Source organism: Rhinolophus ferrumequinum, chromosome 9, assembly GCF_004115265.2.
Source record: "Rhinolophus ferrumequinum isolate MPI-CBG mRhiFer1 chromosome 9, mRhiFer1_v1.p, whole genome shotgun sequence".
In the NCBI taxonomy this organism is placed as follows: Eukaryota; Metazoa; Chordata; class Mammalia; order Chiroptera; family Rhinolophidae; genus Rhinolophus; species Rhinolophus ferrumequinum.
This window is the reverse complement of record NC_046292.1, coordinates 70091473-70112015: the sequence shown is the minus strand read 5'-3', so window position 1 is coordinate 70112015 and position 20543 is coordinate 70091473. Positions and strand designations below refer to the sequence as shown.

The 20543-nt window shown below is 38.7% G+C and overlaps 1 protein-coding gene across 6 annotated transcripts in view; it reads left to right on the top strand.

The window, feature by feature from the left end:
• Nucleotides 1–5030: 5030 nt before the first annotated feature.
• EVI5 (ecotropic viral integration site 5) overlaps nt 5031–20543 on the top strand; it is a 228920-nt gene continuing 213407 nt past the window's right edge. For 4 of the 6 annotated variants that reach the window (XM_033114161.1, XM_033114164.1, XM_033114166.1 and 1 more), the window contains exon 1: nt 5032–5077. In XM_033114161.1, coding sequence (XP_032970052.1) covers nt 5042–5077 — 36 coding nt within the window. In that variant the 5' untranslated portion in view covers nt 5032–5041. Of the gene's footprint in view, nt 5078–10441; nt 10928–20543 lie in introns of those variants that run through there. The other 2 variants (XM_033114163.1, XM_033114162.1) reach the window with 2 other exon arrangements.

Here is a 20543-nt window from a genome sequence, read left to right as displayed (position 1 = left end):
ACAATCAACCTGCCTTGGAAGGAAATGTAAGTGAAAAATAAATATTTGTTGGTGTAAGCTGTCAAGATTTTTGGGTCTTTTGCTACTGCCGCATAACCTAGCAGGAGCCCGAAGATACAGCATATAAAATGACATGCAATACAATGATATACACATACAAGAGATAGGCCAACAGATGAGATTCCAAAGAAAGTGAGTTCAATAAGCAGCGATCAAGTATACCTACACACTCTTCATTCCCTAACAGAAAGAATGAAATTCTTATTCACTAAAATATGCCTTAAATATCACTTACTTTGTGAAATCTTCTCTGCCTACCCCAATATCAGTCTTGATTGCATATGACAGAAACCGGACTAGTTCCCCACCACCTCTCAAGCTGCTCCACCCTCAGTCTTTCCTGTCTTAGTAAATGGCAACTCCATTTTCTTAGTTGCCTAACCCCCAAATCTCAGAGTCATCTTTGATTTCTCCCTCTTTTATCCCATAGCCAATTGAAGACAAATCACATTGGCTGAAAAATACATGGTCACTTCCCACTCTAATCCAAGCAGTCATCGTCTCCTCTCAAGAGCTTCTGACTGATCTCCGCCTTTCTACGCTTCTTTATAGTCAATTTACTGCACAGCAGCCAGCTGATGCTTTTAAACAGAAAACATGAGTCACGTCATGTCACTCTGCTTATCCATCCCACTTACAGTAAAACTTAACATCCTAAAGATGGCCTGTGGGGCTCTCTCTGTCATCTGGTTCTTTTTTCTCCAATTTCATGTCCTAGCATTTTCCATCTTGTTCATGCAATCCTAACTACGCCACTAGCCTCCTTGCTGTTCCTGGGATAGATCAGGTACATTCCTACCTTGAAGCCTTTGTACTTGTTTTTTTCTCTGCCTGGAATGCTCTTTGCAAGATGGCTTGCTCTCTTACCACCTTGTTTGTGAGGTCTTCCCTGACTATCCTATTTAAAATTGTAATAACCCTTCTCCATACTCCCTTTCCCCTTTCCTGTTTCCGTTTTATCCATACACTTACACCATCTCATATATATATATATATATATATATATATATATATATATATATATAGTGATTTATGTGTCCAATTTATTATTTCAACTAAGTCAGATCAAGATTTTCCCTCTCCTCATTCTCTATTTATTTTTCTCTTCCAAGATGATCTAAATTCCCAGGAGGCTTTTTTTTTTAATTGTGGAAACATATACATAACAAGTTTACCATTTTAACCACTTTTAGGTGTATAATTTAATGGCATTACGTACATTCACAATATTGCATAACCATCACCACTACCTAGTTCCAAACCTTTTCATCACTCCAACTAGAAACTCTGTACCCCCGCCCATGGGCCCTAGTAACCTCTATTCTGCTTTTATCTTTAGAATATGACAACTCTAAATACCTTATATAAGCAGAATCATACAATATTTGTTCTTTTGTGTCTGGCTTATTTCACTTAGCATTATATTTCTAAGGTTCATCCATGTTGTAGCATTATCAGAACTTTATTCCCTTCTATTATTGAATAATATTCCATTGTATGGATTTACCATATTTTAGACACTTGGGTTGTTTCTCCTTTTGGCTATTGTAAATAGTGCTTCTATGAACATTGGTGTATCTGTTTGAATTCCTTTAAGTGGTGTGGAGTATTAATTGCAGGGTGATATGGTAATTCTGTTTTTAACTTCTTGAGGAACTGCCAACTATTTTCCACAGTGGCTGCATCAGTTTATATTCTCACAATGTACAAGGGTTCCAATTTCTCCACCTACCAACATTTGTAATTTTCTTTTTCTTTTTTTATAATAGCCATCATAGTGGGTGTGAAGTGGTGTTTCATTGTGGCTTTGATTTGCATTTTCCTAATGACTTGCAGAATTTCCTAAGGATATTCTGCATCCTTTCATATTCTATTGTATATCTTCTTTGGAGAAATGTCTGATCAAGTCCTTTGCCCATTTTTTAATTGGTTTATTTGTTTTTTTGTTGTTGAGTTGTAGCAATCCTTTATATAGATATCTTATCAGATATATGATTTGAAAGTATTTTCTCCCATTCCGTGAGTTATTCTTTAAGTGTTTTGTAGTGTCCTTTGGTACACAAACATTTTTAATTCTCATGAAGTCCAATTTATGTATTTTTTGTTTGTTGTCTGTGTTTTTGGTGTCATATTTAAGAAATCGTTACAAAAGTCAATGTCATAAATATTTTCCCCTATTTTTTGAAACCGATGGCTAGGGGTTCATGAGGAAATAAAGCCTCAGTCCAACAACCTGCAAGAAAATGGATTTTGCCGACAACCACCAGAGTGAGCTGGAGAGAAGGATCCTTCACAGATGAGCCCTGAGACACCCATAGTCACATGAGAACCCAAGAGCTAGAGAACCCAGCTAAACCACAACCAGGTTCCGGAGCTACAAGACACTGTGAGAAAATAAATGTTATTTTAAGCCACACACACAAAAAATAAATAAAAGAAAAATATCTTCCCCCATTTTTTTAATGAGTTTTATAATTTCTGCTCTTAAGTTTAAGTTTTTGATCCATTTTGAATTAATTTCTGTTATAATTATATAATTAATGTGGTATAAGGTAAGGGTCCAACTTCATTGTTTCGCATGTGGATATTCAGTTGTCCTATTATATTTTTTACTTGTACATATCTGTTTATTGTCTGTTTTCTCCCACTAGAATTTGAACTCCATCAAGGCAGGATTTATGTCTGTTTTTGTTTCTGATACATTGTATTAATTATCTATTTCTATTTCTGGTTTTTTTAAAAAAAAACAGATTTAGTGCCTCGAAACAACAAAAACCTTTATAAACTCTTACAGTTTCTATGTGTCAGGCATTTGGGAGCAGTTTGCTAACTGGCCTGGGATTTCTCATGAGATTCAGTCAGATGTGGGTCAGGACGGAAGTCATTTGAAGACTTTACTGGGGCTGAAGGATCCACTTCAAGGTGCTCATTGACATGGCTGTCAAGTTGGTTCTGGATACTGATGGGAGGCCTTAGAATTTGTTTTATTCGTAGAGCTCCTCACACATGGTGGCTGGCTTCCCTCAAAGCATGCAATGTAAGAGAACAAGGCAAAAACGGCAGTTTCCGAATGACCCAGTCTCAGAGGTTAGACTCTGTCATTTTTGCCATATTTTATTGGTCACACAGACCAGCCCTTATTCAGTGGGAGAGGGACTATACAAGGGCATGAAAAGCAGGCAGCAAGGATCACTGGGGGCCAAATTAGAGGATGGCAACAGCATGTATCTAACCCCAGTGCCTAGAACAGTGCCTGGTATAATAACCTGGTATAGTCAGTATCACATGTAGGCATGATATATATGTATATATTCAAAAAAATTTGATGAATGAATGAGTCTCCTGAAGATTATTGGTGAGTCACAGCATTTAAGAAAGATTAGAACAACAGAAGCTTAGGAAAGGCAGGATTGACTGGAATCAGGGATTCCAATATCTTAAGGATGCCCTTCATCCCATTTTTGCTTTCCTAAGTTAGCCAGGACCTCTGGGTTCACATCCTTAGAGGTTCATAATGAGAGGACAAAGGCCCTTTACTTTTCCAGCTCTGGTTTGAAAAATCCTGGAGCAGGATTCTCCCAGGCTTATCCCCTTGACTCAGTCAGTGTGGACAGGGGGTTAAGGCAATGCGATTGGCTTAACTTGAGTCAGGTGCCTACACCTGTTAATAAAATAAGATGGAAGGGGGTATGGACAGATAAAAATAGTACAACTCCCGGAGCCAGGTTTGGTACTCCCCATTCTGTATATTTCCACTATATTATATCTCCATATAATAGTACATATCATTTTTATTTATTTGTTCACGTCTGTCTTTTATACCAGACTATACATTCTTACCCTAGAGTCTGAACACAGGTGCTACATTTTTGTTAACTCCAAATAACACAGGCTTTGTAGTGAAGAGAGAATTATGCTGGCATTTTTGCTTTTTCTTTTATTATCATTGTGATTTTGGACCAGCCTTAGCTTCCTCATCTTTTAAAAGGGCCAAATGATAACTGCCTCGTGTGGAAGCACGTAACATCATTGCTTACTTGTTATAGGTGTTGAAAATGTCAACTGTCCTTCCTCTTAGGAAAGTGCCTGACACAATTGTATGTCCTTAGTATGTTTATAACTGAATGAATGAGTATCTAAGTAAATGAAACATTCTTAGTGACTTGTTTGGGGTTCACTTGTAAATGAAGATATAATAATAATAGGGTTATGGTGAAGATTAAGTGAGATGATAGGTGAAAAGTGCTTCCATAGCCCAACTCATGGTAAAACCTCTAAAAATTAAGCTATCATTATTAGAGTGGCATTCTTTTAACACTAACATATTATATCCAATCTCTTTGAAGAGAATGAAAGAATAATGGAATATCTTTATTTAGATATTTCTCACAAGGTATATCACTTGCTTCTGTATTTCATGGGAAACTCTCAATTAATAGCCCTGAGTAACACAGATGCAATATCTATTCCTAGAACAAAATACCTATAGTATTCCAAAACCTCAGCTAAAGAGAGAAAAAAAACAACACAAATGGCAAGTCCTACCAAATTTATAATTTTGTCTAGTGTCAAATTCCAAGAGCTGATAAGCAGAAACCTCTAGCCAATGCCTTAGAGTCAGCACCTCGAGCACAACTGTTAATATACAGTTGTCATTCTGAAACAAATCAGGTTATTGAAGGAAGGAAAAAGACAGACAGAAAGGAAGGGAGGGAAGGAGAAAGGAAGGGAAGGTGGAAGAAAAACAAAGTTAATTAGTACTCATAGGACCAAACAGCTTTGGTTCCTGCATTCCTGGTCTTCCACATTCCCAGCTTCCCCTAAAGGTACTACCTAACAAACATATAGGATGGAAATGAAAGGGTGTTCAATGGGTGGATCCTAGCAGCAGTGTCGTTGTAAACACTCCCTATGAGTCAGCTATAAATTTAATGCAAATTCCGTCTCCCTGTCTTCTCTGCTTATCATGGTTACCACCACAATGACTGCTGCTTTTACAAACTCTAAAAGGAAACAGGTAAATGTCTAAAACAACGTTTGATTTTATATTAAAACTTATACAAATGTAATTACTGCAACAGGAAATATTTTGTTATTGAGTTAGGGTTTTAGTATACTTTGCTCAATCTTCAAAACAGAAACAGCTTGTTAACATTTCTTCAGTTTTATTTTAAGAATATTATCTCATTGTGTTGTAGCCATTCAAGTGATGAACAAGAATTTATGAAGTGTTAGGTTTAATTCCACACCTGTCAGGAAGGTATTTCAGTAACTGACGTTTTTGTAATTCAATACCATTTCTCTCTTTGCTCTAATTGGTTGCTGGCTATCTTTTCTGAATGCACATTTTCAGAGGAGACCTAATGTCTCTGTATGGGCTTCAAATTTCTCATGTGGAGAAAAAGATTAGCTGAGGAAAAATGACTGGTTACCATTGTACTCGTTCTCAAATTCCATTTGGTAAGAATGTTAATGGTTTTTGGCCTTTCAGTGATGCCTTCCGCAGTGGTTACTTCCCAGTTGGTTTTAGGAGAGCAGTTCATAATAAACACTAAATTAATTTTACTGTAAAGCAACACCTTCCTTAGTGTCCTCATCTTTTTTGATGGAAGTGGGACAGAGTGCTAATTAAAATTAGCCAAAGTTTATGCTTGACTTTACCATTATTAGGCCATTTTCATGTGAAATAACACATCTCACCACACATCTATTATTGGCAACTGTTGTCCTTCTTTGCCTGATTAAGAAACTGAAACTTATAGAAGTTAAAGGCCAGATAATTAGCAGGTGGTAGAGTCAGTATTTTTGTACTTCAGAGTCTTTTTTTTCAATCTATATTTTTGTTTTTGCACATTAGTGCGTTGTGGCTTTGGATAATAGCAATTACTATAGCTACCATTTGTTGAATGCTTATCATGCACCTTGCATATGTTATTCTATTTTATTATTACTTTAGTGCTTACATAGATATTATTAGTACTATCTCTAGTTTATAGATAAGAAGATTGGAGCTCAAAGAGGTTAAGCACATTTATGGCAAGCACACTTGAAATTTTAGGTCATAATCCAGTCACCTAATCTATATTAATCTTGCCTTAATATAGAAGTCATTAGCTCCCTGATAATTGGATAGTTTAAATAGAATTACTACTATTCTAGTTGCACTAAATTTTATCTTGCTTTAAAACAGACATTTCACAAAGTCAAAAAAAGAGTGGACTTCTCCTTTTGGTGGGTGGGGTGGGAATTGGGTTTTGTGTGTGTGTGTGTGTGTGTGTGTGTGTGTGTGGTGGGTGGGGTGTCTCATTTTGGTGAGGCAATTTCAAAAGCTGTTGTTGGGTTGGTAGTGTGAATGTCTTAATACAGAAATCATGTCCGTACTCTAGCGCCAGAGAGCTGGTTCTTTTCCACAACTGTGGCAGGTCTAGTCTCTAGCTGTGCACTAGTGCCAAGAGATGGCAACAGAATTGTGTGCCTCTTAACAATGTTCTTTCTTAAAATACTGGGTCTTGCAAACAATGGAATGTGGTGGAAGTAAAGTAGTGAGATTAAAGCTGTTCTTATAATGTCAACACATGGAGAGGCCACAGCTTTTGTGTTTGTGCTTGACTATCTTTTGAATTTGTGTTGTGGAAAGCAACGAGCCTAGTGAAATAGGTTGTCACTATTTTACTGTGAGCCTTCATTTTTCCAAAGCAAAAAAAATTTGAACATTAGCTGGGCGTCGCAATGGAGTGTTGTTTCTCCTTTTTCTAGAATAGCACTACCAAGAGAACTTTCCGATGGATGGAAGTGTTCTATACTGGGGCTGTGCAAGATAGTACCCAGTAGCCACATGCGGCTATTATTGAGCACTTGATTTGAAATGTGTAAGTGCAACTGAGAAACTGAAATTTTAATTTAAGTTAGTTTAAGTTGAAGTGTAAATAGTCACATTGGCTGGCTAGTGGCTGCTGTACTGGACAGCGCAATCCTAGAATGTAACTGAGATGTCCTGGTTCTCCAAGGGAGCCTCAAATGCTAGCTGCTCAGGGTGTGGGTGGGTGTTGCTCATCAGTGAGTCCGACTCCATGGGTGAGTTCCTCTTCTGTGCCCTGGGCGGTTTTTGCCGCTCAGGGGAATGCCTCGCTGGCTTTTCCTTTCTGTGAGCAATGAGGCTCAGATGTCTGACTGATAAAAAAACCTTTGACAATCGAGTTTGGTGTTCTGAGATTTAACCTTTGCCAAGTTTAGACAGGATAGAGCTCAGACCTTCCTTTTGTGACAGTAACATAAATCATTGCTGTGTGCAACGTTAGAACAGAAAACTTTGAATTGCTAACTGAATTTACCTTAAATGAACTTGTTTGCAGAGGGTGAAACTGCCCACTACATCCATCCTTCCTCTATCTTCTACTCTGGTTCAAAGTTCCAGAGTGTGAACAGCAGAGTGGCAGAGAGCTGAAGCAGAGGTGGTGTTGGTGTGGAATTCACACAGTGGAATTTCACTTACGCAAGTGCTCAAGCACTCGTGAGAGATTAGAATGAGCTATTTGTCTGGTTAGAGTTAGCTATTTCAGTGAAAAGGTGAAGTGTAAGCTGTTTCATCAAATAAACTGATGAGCTCAGAGTGAATGAAGAAAAGGAATAGATGAGGGAGAAGTGCTGGAAGCTCAGAGCTAATGGTGCAAGCCTGTCTCCTCAGGCCAATGACATTATTTGAGACAGTACATCTAGGCATTTAGCACAGCAATGCTGATTATTTAGATTATTCAGAATATGCACACACACACACACACACACATGCACATACACATGCAACCAATTAAAAAATATATAATTTGCAACAATGAAATCAACACCAAGCTTCTTCTTTATTATTCATTCAAAATACACTGAACAGCTACTATGCAAAGTGCTGGGGCTACTGAGAAGCCTGATAAAATATTATTTCAATCATTGTGAAGCTCTTGGTCTAGTGGGTAATTAATATACATAAACCACTCTGGTTTCATTAGATTGCCTGGGTTCAAAGCCCTGCTTCACCATTTTCCAGTTGTATAAAGAGGGATAAGTTACTTGGTATTCACTAAGTCTCAGTTTTCTCATATGTAAGAGGGTTATAATAATACCTGCCTCATGAGGATAGTATGAAGATTAAAAGAAATACTGTATGTACAGCCCTTAGCCAATACTCATACACAGAGTACTCAACCATGTACTCTCTGGTACTCAACCATTTATTATTTTAAAATAATAAATTTCATTTATATTTATATAGTGTTTAGGTAAAATTTACATTAATTGAAATGTTAACTGTACATTTTTGTACCAAAATGAATACACCTATGCCACTCACACCCCTATCAAGATATAGACTGTTTTTATCACCCAGAAAGTTCTCTCATGCTCTTTCCCAGTCAATTCCCAACCAGAAGCAACCAGTTACGACTTTTTAAAATCACAGACTACTTTTGCCTTCGAATTTCAAGTAAGTAGAATCATACAGCGTACACTCTTTGTGTCTATTACTTATTTTCGAATAGGTAATATATTCACATGGTTTGAAATTGAAAAGGTGCAAAAGTCAAAAGTCGCCTTCCCAGTCCTGTTCTCTAGTCACCCAGCCTTCCTCCCTTAAAGCAACCAATGTAATTAGTTTCATGTGGGCCCATTCCATTCCTATCATTAATATTAATTCAGGGGTTTATACACGGTGCTTTGAGAACTCAGTTTTAAAGGTTACCCAAAGAATCTTATGACATCCCAGCTAAAACAATATAAAATCAGTTTTAAAATAACTGGAGTTCTTTTTAGACTCTGATTCTAAATGTCAAATTGTGACATTTTACCCTTCTATGGCATGGTAACCTTTAAGCCACATCTAGTTCAAATTCTAGCCATTCTATGAGTCTCACTCATTGATGTATTGAACACTATGAAAATACAACCATGAACTAAAGAAAACTAAGCTTCTGGCTTCATGGAGGTAAAAAATAGTCCAGTGGGGGAAACAAAAATTCACCAAAATAATCATACAATTACAGTTTCAGTGCAGTGTGACAGGACAGGACCAATGTTGGGAGGTCTGAAGGTGCTTCTCAGACTAGAGCTGAGGTCAGAAGGTTGAGGGTTGAACACCTCTCTAGGTGCACAGCAAAGCACATGCAAAAGCTCTATGGAGGGAGGAAGCTTTGAGGGATTGGAAGAGGCCATGTGGCTGGAACAGAGAGAGCAGGATGGAATGTGGTCTGAGCAGTGGGAAGAGGTGGAGAGGTGGGCAAGGCGCCTGACTATGCAGGGGTTGGTTTGTTAAGTGGTTTTGTCTTAGAGACTGGGAAGCTATTGACGTGGTTTATGTTGGGAAGTGACAGGGTCACATAGGCTTACTAGCCTTTTGTGTGGAGAAGAGATTGGAGAAGGGCTGGAGCACACATGGATACACCAATTAGAAGACCAGGTTAGTCACCCCTCACTCCTGACAGAGGTTAGGGTGGTGATGGAAGAGATAAAAAGAGGACAGATTCAAGGAAAATTTGAGGGGTAAAATCAACAGGATTTGCTGATAGTTGAAACATAGGAGGGAAAGGTAGATTATCAAGACGTTTCTTACATTATCAAGATGGATTCAGTTGCAATGAATTTAATTGAAATCGACTTCAAATAATGGCATGACTTAAAGTTATGCAAAATTTGGCCTCAGATAAAATGTCAAGGTTTCAAAGTTTTTAGCTGGATAAAGGGCATGGCTCTACTTCCTATTTTTTGGTATTGCCCAATCATGTTAGAAAAAATGGAGAGTTTTTCTTTTTCTTAAATGCTTATTACAGGGAAACCCTTCTGGAGATTATAAATTTAAATTAGAAAATAACCAGGGCTAAATAATTTCTCGGCAAGTAATTTTGGTGTTTTTGTGCTGATAATTACTATCATTTTGTCACTTCTAAATGTACAATGAAAGTAATTTATATTGCCTTCATTATTTTTCTTGTCTGTTTTTCCTGGGATTAGACCGGAATTAGGTTGCTTCTGTATCAAACTAAGTACTTTCCTTCTAAGATTTTCTTCGTTGATATTGGATGGCTGCCCGGCTGGACCTCACATATTTCTATCCATGTTCTACGCCTGCCGGACTCTGCACAAACCCAGTATGTCGAGAGGACTGAGAGTATTTTGCAATCACAAGTGCCATTTACGCATTGATTATTGTTTTTGAGAGAGACCTAGGTCACCTTTGGAGCTCAGGCAGCCTTTTGAAGCCTGCGCGTCTGCATCGCACGCCCGCGGCCTGGGAGCCAGGCGCGTGGGCGGCAGTCCGAGGCCCGCATCCCTAAGCTCGGGGTCGCTTCGGGCCCCTGAGGGCGTGTGTGTTGTGCAGCTTTGACATGCATGGGGCGGTTCAAGAGACTGAGGAAGTCAGCAATTTGTAGGGCCGAGGGCTGGAGCTTTGAAAGTGGCGGAGGAGGGAGCGGGATTTCCCCGCCTCCGTTCCGCACGGTCCAATCGCTTCGGCTTCTCCTTTTCTTGACCGGCCAGCCCGGCCCCTAACCTGCTCGAACCCATTATGCTGCAGAGGCGGCCGGGTCGCTTTAAGGCCCTGCCGCGCCTGCGCTTTGGGCTTTCCTGACGCGGCCGGGCCGGACCCCGGAGGAACCCGCGGGCGGGCACACTCTGGGGCGCGTAGTGGTTGAGACAGTGGCGGCGCCGGGAGGAGTGGGTGCGGATCGGAGGCTGCCCTGAGCTTCTGAGTGAGCGTGGCGCTGGAGAGAGGACGGGGAGGGCGGCCCGCGGAGCCTGGAGCGGGGCCGAGGCGTTGAGACGCGGCGGCGCGGCTGCCGGCTGGATGGGAAGTTAATGTTTACAGCGGAGTCCACCCAACGTTTCCAAGGTGAGAGGCGCTGCGCCAGGCCGGGCAGGCCGCGAGCCCAGGTTCCGTGGGGTGCACGCGGAGCCGAGTCGCTGCGAGTGGGGGCTGCCACCAAACTTGAGGCGCGGGCTGGGCGGGCGCGTCTGGCCGCGCTGGGGCCTAAGTTCCCTGCAGCCGCCGCGGCCCGGGACCCTCCTCCTCCCTTGGGCGCTGGGGAAGAAACTCGCGAGCGGGTCTTCCAGTGGAGTCCCAGGGAGGTGGAGGGACCGGGTAGCTTCGGGGAGCCTTCCTCGTAAATCCTGTGGGGGCCTCTTGGCCTTTCACCCCTGCCCTCGAAGCCCGAAGTCTATTCCCGCTGGGTGACCTGACAGGGCGAGACCGCCTGCCCCTCCTTGCAAAGTTAGTGTCTTTATTTGGCCTCCGGGATTCTGCGTCAGATCGCGTCTCCAGGCAGGTGATGGGCAAGCCAGGTGTGCTACATGACTCCCGGGGATGAATTTGGGGAGCGGTTGTACCCGTCACTGAATCACCTTATGACTAGCGGGGCAAGCCTCAAATTAACCGCAAATTTCCGATAGGTTAGATTGTGGTGTTGGTGTTCGCTTTAGAGTTGCTGTGATTTCTTCGTGTTTGTCTGTCTTTTGGGCGTCTTAGATCAACTCAGCTGACATCCTTGCATCGAAGAGTTAACCAAAACTTTTGGGATGGTTCCTTCGCTTTGCTCTCATCCTTAATTGCTGTTAGATGTCGTTTTGAAAAGCAGTGTTTTCTTGCAAAGATATCTTTTCTTTGGGTTACAGTGTTGAATAATAAACTCCTTTCTTTGCTGAAAGGAAGAAATCCAGTGCTTTATGAAGATAAAAAACAATTATCTACCGGTAGTTTTTACCTCTGTTCTGGGCTGATACGTGTTAGTGGCTATTTCTGTGTTTTCACTTTATTAGTAAACTTTCTGCAGTTTACCAGACACTCCTTTTCTATTCTAAAATACTAGCCTTAAAGTCTCTGAGAACTTTGTGTCAAAGGAATTTTAGAAAACTTACTGAAGTATGATAGACAGAAAAAGTACACCATCCTAAGTATGCAGGTAATGAGTTTTTACTAAGTGTACCATCACAGATCAAGAAACTGAACATTACTAAGTTGGGGTTTATACCTAGGAGTGGAATTGTTGGTTTGTGAAGCATGTGAATGATGAAACTCTAGTATTAGGTACTGTTGAATATTTTCCCAAAGTGGTTGTAACCAATTACAGTTACCCCACATGCTTGCTGATGCTTGTCAGTTTTTAAAACTTTTACTCTTCTAATAGAGGTGCAGTAATATATCATTGTGATTTTATTTTGCATTTTCCTGAGGATTGCGGTTGAGTATCTTTTATTGGCCATTTATGTCTTTTTTGTTGTGTGTGAAGTGCCTGTTAAGTCTTTTTTTAAAATTGTAATTCTTTATTCTGGATATGAGTATTTTCTGATACAGATATATATCACTGAATATATCACTGTATGTGTGTGTGTGTGTGTATATATATATATACATATATATTATATATATATACACACACACAATCTTTTCCACTCTCTATCTTGCCTCTACTCTTTTAATGACCTTTAAAATTTTATTTATTTATTTATCAATTGCAACTGACATTCAATATTATTTTACATTTGTTTCAGGTGAACAGCATAGTGGTTAGACGTTTATATGATTTACGAAGTGATCCCCCAATTAGTCTAGTACCCACCTGGCACTAAACATAGTTTTACTTAATCTTTTTCTTTATGATTACTGTTTTTTGTGCCCTATTTAAGAAATTTATGCCTTGCCTAAGAATATGAAGCTATTTTCCTGTGTTACCTTACAGAAGTTTTGTTTCACTTTTCACATTTAAGGTGTACAATTTATGGTAAATTCCTGATGGATTGTAGGGGTCAAGATTTACTGTTTACCAAATGAATATCTATTTGACTCAGCACCATTTATTAAAAATACCATCCTTGCCCCTCTGCCGCGTGTGGCACTTTTTCAGGTGACTGTGTAACTGTGGATCTGTTTCTGGATACTCTGTTCTGTTTCATTGGTCTATTTGTTATTGCACCAATATCATTATATTAATTAATGTAACTTTAAAATAAGCCTTGATTATGTGCTAATATAAGGCCTTTAACTTTGTTCTTAAGATTGGGCAGCTTTTGGCTCTTAGCATTTCTGTGTAAATTTCAGAATTTCCTTGTTCATTTCCACAAATTTTGAAATGGAATTGAATCCATATATCAATTTGGAAAGCGTTGACAACAATGTTGAGTTTTCCAATTGTGAACATGGTATATTCCTCCATTTATTTAAGTCTTTGAAAAATTTTGTAGTTTTCTGTGTAAAAGTCTTGCACATTTTTTTTTATTTGTTAGGTGTTTTATATTGTTTGATGTTATTATAAATGATATTTTAAAACATTTGTGACCGGTATATAGAGATACAACTAATTTTGGGGGGTGAGGGCTCTGGGATTATTTTAAAACAAACCCCAGTCATTTCATCAATAAATCTTAAATCTTTAATCTTCATTTAGGGCCTAGTCCTAATACACCTTGTATGTTCTAGTCTTCCAAGGTGGTTTTTTAAAAATTTTATTTTTATTATTAATTTTTTATGGTATCGCCAGTGTCTAGGACCAATTCAAGATTTAGAGAGTGTTTAGTATATTGATAGTCACTGTGTGAGGCCCTAGGGATACAATGGTGATTAAGATGTTGCCCCTCCCCTTAAGGAACTTAGAGTCCAGGAGGGGTGGTAGAAATTCAAGAAAAGACCTTTTTCCTCCACTAAGAAAAATGCTATGATGAAAATTGGTATGGCTGCATGCAAAGGGGGCATTTAAATCAAACCGGTGGTAGGTAGTATACCCGACTCCCAGTGTTCTGAGAGCTGGGCAAAGGAAGTGGTCTGTGGGTGGAGGCAACTATTCACTATACATACAGTAGTCCCCCCATTTATTTAGGTCTTTGAAATAGATAAAAGACCTAAATAAATAGGGGGGACTACTGTATGTATAGTGAATTGCCCCCCCATTGGATACCTTCCAAGGTATACCTTCCAAGACCCCCCCAGTGGATGCCTGAAACCACAGATAGTACCAAATCCCATATAGTACATGCCATGTTTTTTCCTATACACACATACCTTTTCACTTAAAGGAAACACTTTACAGCTTCTCTTTGGCATATCTGAATCACCAGCATCACTACTCTTGCACTTTGGGGTCACTAGTAAATACAACAAGGGTTACTTGAACACTAGCACTGTGATACATCCTCAGTTGATCTGATAAGTGAGATGGCTCCTGAGTGACCAATGGTCGGGGAGCACGTATATATACACACATACATACAGCTTGGATATGCTAGAGAAGGGGTTGATGTGTATCCCGGGCAGGATGGAATTGCCAGAGTAGGACGGTGCAGTATTTCATCATGCTACTCAGAATGCTGTGCAATTTAAAACTTACGAATTATATATTTCTGGAATTTTCTATTTAATATTTTCAGACCGCAGTTGATTGCAGGTGACTGAAACTGTAGAAAGTGGATAAGGAGGGACTACTGTACTTCTGCTTAATCCCTTGGCTTTCAGCCTTAAGCATTACTCCACTCTTCTCTTCTTGAGTCTGGAGTCTCTCCAAGTCAGCGTTTCCAGAAATTAAATTTATGAGAGAATGTGAATGGTGGAGAAACTGGAGGGTCTGTATACAGACTTGAAACCACTAACCTGTTTGTCAGCCCCCTACCACTCCCCCACTAACCATATACCTGGAGACTCCCAAGTGCTGAGTTTTACTGGGGTTCTGTCAGTGAGGCAAATCCCTTACCATATTTCCTTCTGCAGGCCTGTAGGTTTAGCTTCCCTCCTCTATTTAGTTACATATTCCTCCATTGCTTTTCTTGTTTCATGGAGGCCATATCTTCTTTTCTGTCTGAGAATGTTAAAGGTAGTTTCTTTAAGCTTTCTTTTCCTTGTATAGTTTGTTTCCTGCAAGTTACTTTTTTTTTTTCTTCTGTTTGGCATAGTTTCAGCAGAAGCCTTCCTCAACATCTGGTAATTCTTGGTTGTTTCCTCATGATTGAGAGTGGGTGACTAAAAGCTGATTGGAAGCCCTGAGTTTATAGGTGGGGCTTATTGAGTTACAGTTTTACTCTAGAATCTAGAATCTAAAGCAGTGGTTCTTAACTTTGGCTGCACATTAAAATCACATGGAGCTTTAAAATACACACACACACACACACACACACACACACACACACTACTGCTAGACCAAATACATTAACATCTCTGGGGGTAGGACCTAGATAGCAATAATTTAAAAAAAAAATTAGGTGTAATTGCATACAGTAAAATACAGATTTTAAGTATATAGTTTGATTTTGCCATGTATACACCTGTGTAAGTAACACAAGATACAAAGCATTGTGAAAACCCTAGAAAACTCCTTTGTATCCCTTCTATATTCCCACTCCCAGCCCAGAGGCAACTACTATATTCTGATTTCTATCGCCATACATATTAGCATCAGTAATTTCTAAAGCTGCCCAGGTTGATTCCATTGCATGGCTAAGATTGAAACCATTGGTTTGGATGGACTGTTGGAGGTTATTTCAAAGTCTTTCCTTTTGTCCTGGTCAGATTTCTCAGAGTGTATCTTCCAGTTTTTTGCTTAGAGAGCAGGGTTCTGGTTACTAGTGATCTGGGAAGTCAGGAATAGAAGGTTGTGTAATGAGCCATAGAGCATTTAGTATATAGGATCACATAATTTTCCTCTTTTTGTTAGGATACCCGTGTCTGTTCAATCATTTATGGTTTACCCTCTTGAGAGAATAAATCCCCAATCAGCTGCTGCATTGAGGATTGCTGGGCCACCCAGCAACTTGGAGGAAAAATGGGGTCTAGGTTTTTAAGTGTTCAGTTTTTACCTGATCCTTTCTTACTTTAGTTCCCTCCCACCCCCTCCTGTTTGTTCTGGCAGTTCCTGAGCCTTTTGAGGATTCCGCAGTGTAAGCTGGGTTTGTTCTTTGTGGTCAGCACTGCTGACTTGTAAATTGCTTGTCTTTCATTAAGTCAGTTACCACTCACCCATCTTCCTTCCAGCTTCCAAAATTGTGTTGCTGTTGTCTCTTTTTCCATTTTCTCTGTACTTATGGTTTGTTCTAAAAACAGAACAAAACAACACAAAACGTTTTCCTTTATGCTTGTTTTAGAGTTTTAGGAGTGAGCACAGTTAGATGTGTGTGTCAATCTGCTATCTTAGCCTGGAAGTCCATCATCTGCTTTTCATTATTCAAAAATGTGTTGCCATTTGACCTCCACTGTTGTCTCCTCCTTGGTGGGTTATAGCTTTTAAATTTCTTTACTGTTATCTAAATAGAGTGTTAGGAGGGAGAGCACTAAATATTGGATCAAACTGTCATTTCTCTAGAAGTCTCAAAATTCTTTTGAGAAGTACTCATTGTCTCAGAATCTTACAATCTCAGAATTGGACATTATTTTAAAGATAAACCAGCCTATTGAGCTATTTGATACTTTCTGTAGTGGGAAACTCATGGTAAAGAGATGCGTGACTAGAGAAACTGATTGGGCTGTGGATCACTGCAGGGGGCCTGGAAATCCCTATGTGGATTAAACATTTAATATTGAATGAATAAATAATAGATTTGCATATTTGTAACAAAAATTATTAAAAGGTCATGTGGTTTTGTCATTTCAATCAATAATACTTATATCCAACTGTGGTCATAGGAGGAGATAATACTCAGAATTTCTTATTTTGAAAAAAGATTCTGTACCAGGAAAAATTGAAACTATTGTTAAAGATAAAGTTGTAGAGCTCTTAGTTTGTAGTTACCATAAAACGATTAGTTAGAACCACCCACTAAAGCGTCTGTTAAGCTCCTATAATTGGTTTAACTGCTTTTCAGTCTTTATTTTCTTTAAAACACTAGGTTTCTAAATGCTCTTTGAGACAGTTTTTACCATAAAGTTCATAATGAAATGAAATATTCTCAATATAATGTTTTCTCTTAGGCTAAATTTATAAAATTTAATGTATTTACCATTAAATTATGTCCTTTCTTTTCTGGGTTAAAAATTTCCTTTTTCATATGAAATGTGTAATGCTAAGTGGGTTTTCTTTGTTTATTTTCTGTAATGTCCTTATTTGGCAAAATAGGAAACTGTTATAGCCCTCTGTTGCTCTTCAAATTAATTTTTGATAAGTTTTATAAAATACAAACTTATCACCGCACACTATTCTCACTAGCCTTATTGCTCCTCCGCCAATTAATTATTTTACTTTTATATTTGCAGATAAAATTCAAAATATCAATCAAAGATAACTGGCATTTATTACTATCTCTTGGTGGTAGGATAGTCCTTCCTCATGAAACATGGAGTTAATTGTGTTTTGTGTCTAGAATGTGTTGACTGTGGCCCCATGTGCTTGTTTAGAAAGGGTCATCCCATTTCTCATTATTGCAGGTTGCTTGGTGTGTGTATCTCTTTATTTCCAGCTGTTTATTACTGTATCCTGTTCTTCAAAAGAGCTGTCCCTGCCTGTGCTATTTGCAGTTTATCCTTTAAGTGGCCAAAGACAATGTGGGTTTAGTGCTTGTTAATTGCTCTTTGTGTTGATCCCTCCTCACAGTTGTGCTCTGAAAAGTGTTCCCTAAAGCTGGTTAAACTGACTAGTATTATCTGGGTCTTCATTGTTGGTTTTGCTCTTCAGTGTCTTCAGTTCATGATTAGGGCTCTCTCTTTAGGGAACTGCTAACTCCTGGCTTTATTATGGATCATTGCTCTTTTTGTTTTTTACAGGAAAGTGTAAGCACTTTCACTGCAGCGGGTCTGGACACAGAAGTGAAGATGGGGACGTTATCTTACCTTTGAGTTGGTGCTCAAATGATTAGGTGCTGTCTTCTTTGGCCTGGCACAGCTCTTTTGCTCTGCCAAAAATGAATCTCGTATTCTTATAAGTTATGTAATTAAGTTTGTTAGAACAGTGTTAGCAGATACTGGACAAAAGTGTAGTTTTAATCAACAACTGTATAAAGATGATATTTTAATGAGATACATAAGAGAAAGGTAGAAGAAAAATTTAATATCTTTTGGTATTCCAGAAATCAGGATAGTTGAGAAGACTGAGTCAGAATTTGATGGTGAGAAGATAGACTGTGAAGTAAATTGAGAATGAATTTTAGGGAATAAGCCCATGAAAAATGTAATGCCTTTGAATGTTTATTTGAAATACATGTAAGAGATGAGCACAAAGTTAAAGCCTCGACTGCATTTTTGAAAATGTGGAGAAGCTTCTCTTCTACTGCCAGATGAACAAAGTTATAAAGGTGATCAAGCATGATCTGTATTTACATTTAACATACAGATCAGAAAAATGAGTCAGTAAATGATCTAGAAATTTAATGAAGTTATAAACATTGTCAATAAGTCATTAAGAACCATAAAAGATAACATTTTTAGCATCTTCTGTGTGTCATGCATAATGATAGGTGTTAGGAAGATAATGGTGATCTATTCTGCGTAGACCAAATCCTTGCTCTCACAAAATACAAACGAGGGGAAGATACAATTGATATATTCTTGTTTCTGAGTGAGGTGATAATTTTTTAAAAAAGTAATTTAATGATGAATTTATCTTAACACTTGAGGCTTTTTATAACTACTAAGGAAAAATGCTGAGTGAAGTAAAAGTTTTAAATCTTAATATTTGCCCTAAAATTTTTTGACGTGAAATTTACACATAGTGAAATGCACAGAAGTTAACTATACAATTGAGGTTTTTTAAAAAAGGAGGGTGCTGCTCACAGTGGCCCATGCCGGGATTGAGCCGCCAACCTTGGTGTTACTAGCATCATGTTCTAACTAACTGAGCTAACTGGCCACCCCCTGAAAGAATGCTGATACATGTATAAAGCTGTGTGAATTTCTCGCTTTTTCTCCTAATAATCCCTCATGGTACCTTTAGCTACTCCCAATTTTCTGATATCTTTTACCACAGATTACTTTTTCTTGCTCTTGCACTTCACATAAATAGAATAATACAGTGCGTATTCTTCTCTGTCTGGCTTCTTTTGTTTAACGTAACATTTTTGAAATTCATCTTTGTCGCTCATATCAGTAGTTTTTTTAAATTGGTGAGTAGTAATGCATTGTATAAATTACACTATTTATCCATTCTCCTGCTTGGTTACTATGAAAAAGCTGTTAGGAACACTTGGCTACTAGTCTTTACATAGACAGACATTTTTGTTTTCTCTTGGATAAATAACTAGGGGTGGAATTACTGCGTCATAGGGTAGATGTGTATGTAACTTTAGGAAACACTGCAAAACAATTTTGCCAAGTGGTTATATCATTTTACATTCCAACCAGCAATATATGAAAGGTCTACTTGATTGACAAATCAGAATTGACTTTCAGAAAGGTTATTCCGGTGCAGTGGATACAAGACTTGAAATGAGGAAAGCACACAACACAGTAAAGTAACACAGTTGAAAATTGATAGATTCCTGTTTTAATTGATGGGAATTGATAGGAAGGGAGAGAATCTTTTGGATTCTAGAGCTGTGGTATGTGGGGCGAGGATAAGGGAGGGGGTCAGTTGACCCGGGTGTATCTGCCATGGGCTGCTGGATATTGGTGTGTCAATCATTAATAGAGGGAACACAGTGGAAAGGTAAATTTTAGAGGGGAAGAAAGTAAATCATTCTGTTTTGTTTGTAAGTAGTAATTGAGGTAAAAGGAAGCAAATGAAACAACTCTGGAAGTGTGTGTAGTGAGGAGAGAGGCCAAGCTGGAATTAGAACTTTAGGGGCCATTGACATTTAAGGAACGAGCTGTTGAAGAGTCTGCAAAGGAGCAGAACAAGTAGCCTCTACAGAAGGAAAACCAGGTGATTTAACAGAAGCTGAAAGAAGAGAACTTTGAAGAAGGAGGGATGGGCTTTAATGTTAATGTGAGTAAAAGTAAGTACAGCATTTTTGGAGGTTAATTTTTAAAAATATCTGTTAAAACTTAAAATATTATCTTATTTGACCCAGCAGTTGCACTTTATGGAATAACTACTAGAGAAACACATGTGGAAAGATGTATTTAGAGGTATTTGTAGTATATAATAGTAAAAAATGGAAAACAACCCAAGTATACATCAGTAAAGGATCGTCTGGGTAAAATGGTGCACTCATGATAGAAAGCTATGCAGCTAATGGAATATCACAGACACACACACACGCACACACACAACACACACACACACACACACACACAGAGTATTAGTTTCCCGCAGCTACTATAACAAATTAACACACACTTTGTGGCTTAAAACACAAATTTAGTCTCTTATAGTTACGGAGGCCAGAAGTCCAAAATGTTTTCATTGGACTAAAGTCAAGGCATTGGCAGGGCTGGTTCCTAGGATAGAATCTGTTTCCTTGCCTTTTCCAGCTATTAGAGTTGCATTTCTTGTGTTCCTTACATTGTATTCCTCCCATTGCATTCCTTGGCACCTTCTACGATCTTCAAGGCCAACTGCATAGCATCTTCAGATGGGCCCAACCCAGGTAATTCAGGATAACCT